Raw genomic sequence first — 2356 nt, 5'->3', positions numbered from 1 at the left:
TCGGCATTTAATGATTTCAACGGTTAATGATTCAAAAGCGTTTTGTATTTAATCTCTTTGTATTTCTTCTTTTCCCTCTTACTTACTTTTCGAATTTACTCTTATTTCTTGTAGCTTTTCCCTTTTCGTTCTTCGTTTGATCATTTGATTCTCCGTGACTTGTTTTCTCCAGATTTTTCAGGTATGTTTTCTTTCGTTGTTTGGATGTTAATATGGCTTTCTTCTTTGTATATATTCTTCATGGTTTATATTCTGGAAATTCCTTTTCTGTACTTGGTGTTCTTCGATGTGTTCTTCAACGTGTTCTTCAATATATTTTTTGTTTGATCCTTATTTTGTGTTTATGTTTGTGATTTCCTGTTCTAGGATGCCTCTTAGTCGAGTGGAAGATGCATGCGCTGCTATGGCTTTTACCCGATCAAAGCTTCGTAGGGATGAAGTCTTAGATATCTATTTTAAGTATAGTTTTCCTTTCGATTATAGGGTAATATTACTCGGTGCCGATATGGCTGCGTCCGATTCTCCGGGATCTTCTTGTAGGGCGGTTCTCTTCGAAGAGCAATTTGCTGCTGGTCTTAGGTTTCCTTTAGATTCATTTTTAGTAGAAGTGTGTAGGGATTTAAAGGTTGCTCTGGGGCAACTTTACCCTGGTACGATTAGAGTAGTGCTTGCCTTTTCGGAGGCATGTAGGCTCCGGGGCTGTGCCCCTTCTCTCAAAGTGTTATATCATTTTGTAGACTTTAGGAAGTGTGATGGCTGCTTCGTTTTCGCCCTTGGTAGAGAAGGGCGATCTCGTATTTATCTTCCTTGCCTAACCAGTCGCTGGCGGAGGCGTTTCTTTATTGTCTACCATAAATTTGCTTTTCTTCATTTTTCGGATGGTTTTTCTTCTCATCCAGTTCGGAGCTGTTCTTCTCCTTTAAGTTTATCCGAGTCAAAACTTGCTTTCGACATATCTTCCTGTAGTGTTGAATCGCGTCCTATTTTAGATGTCTTGGTCAATAGTCATCTTCGGCGTCGATGGCTTCCTTTGGAGGATCCTCCTCGAGGCTCTGCGGATCTTTGCTACTCTTTTGTTCAAGGTATATTAGTTTGCTTAAGTTCTTTTTAATGTTTCTTTTGTAGGATGTCTTCTTCTTCTGACGATTTCCTTTCCGGATTTCAAGTAGATTTGGACGTTCCGATGGGTGGTCCTGACGTTCCTATTGCCAACATTATTCCTGGCGACATTGACGTGGATGGGGCTCCTGTTGATGTTCCCATAGCTCCTGCCGAGATGGCGTTGCCTGAGATTATTATTGTAGATGATGATGATGGATCGGCTGATCCAGTAGGTGACGAGGCGGTTCCGTCACTACTTCCCCCTCTATCATCATCTATCGTCTCGGGGGGAGTTGGGGGTGTGGCCTCAGAGGGGCCTGTTGTTGCTGATTCGGGAGAGATTTCTCTAGGTCGAGACCCGGATTCTCCGTCTAGAAAAAGACGTCGAGTTGGCGATGGTTCTCCAACAAGGGAGAGTTTTCCTGGAAGCTCTTCTTCTGCTCCAGACTTGGTTCAGTGGGTCGAAGGTCAGGATCCTGCCAGTTTGCTGAATCCGAGAGTGCTAGCGGAATATATCCGGACTTTGGCGATTCCTGCTGATGTCACGTGGTTTTGTGGTAGGCCGGGTCAAGAGCTTTCCGATCTGGCTTGTTTTCATGGTTTCTCTGTAAGTGCTTTCTTTCTTGAATATTATATGTTTTTTGTATTCAATTGTTTCCTTATTTGTTTATTTTCGGTGCTTGTAGGCTCTTCAATCTGTTCTGGTATTGAACGACCGCCGACAGTGTGCCGAGGAGGAGGTTGAGCGTCTGTCCTCTCTTTTGGCGACTTCCGAGTCTGAAAGAGCCAAATTGAAGGCTTCTTTGGAAGAGCATGATTCCCTTCTGGCGCAGCTTAAGGCGCAGGATGCGATTAATGATCGCCAAGTTAAAGTGATCGAGAAGAAAACTGATGACTTGACTCAAGAGATTGAGGAGCTCATTCGAATCAATTCCCTCGTTGGTGGGGAGAGGGACAGTCTAAGATCGGAGGTTGAGAGTCTTCATATCCGTCTGCTAGATACGAAAGCTTTTTACTCTGCTTTGATAAGCGAGTATCGTCTTGCGATTGGGAGGAAGCTTCTAGAGCAAAATCCTGATATTGATCTTTCTGGGGTTAACGGGTTGGATCCCCAAGCCATCGCTCGTGATCTTCTTGTCAAGATGTCTAAAGACCGTGTCTAGTAGTTTATCTTTTGATTGTATTTGCTGATGTACTAATTTTGCTTTTTGTAATTCGCAATTTATGAATATATTTTCTTCGTGTTTCTTCGAAA

General features: G+C 43.0%; 1 protein-coding gene across 1 annotated transcript; it reads left to right on the top strand.

Annotated features, from left to right (window-relative positions):
* The first annotated feature begins 1066 nt into the window (after window positions 1-1066).
* LOC126657287 (uncharacterized) lies at window positions 1067-2356 on the top strand. Its single transcript, XM_056106485.1, has 2 exons — window positions 1067-1708; window positions 1788-2356. The coding sequence occupies exons 1-2, from the start codon at window positions 1127-1129 to the stop codon at window positions 2262-2264; spliced, it is 1059 nt and encodes a 352-aa protein (XP_055962460.1). The 5' UTR covers window positions 1067-1126; the 3' UTR covers window positions 2265-2356.

The sequence above is a fragment of the Mercurialis annua genome, linkage group LG7, assembly GCF_937616625.2.
Source record: "Mercurialis annua linkage group LG7, ddMerAnnu1.2, whole genome shotgun sequence".
Lineage (NCBI taxonomy): Eukaryota > Viridiplantae > Streptophyta > Magnoliopsida > Malpighiales > Euphorbiaceae > Mercurialis > Mercurialis annua.
Note: the sequence above shows the minus strand (reverse complement) of the source record. Positions and strands in the feature narration are given on the sequence as shown.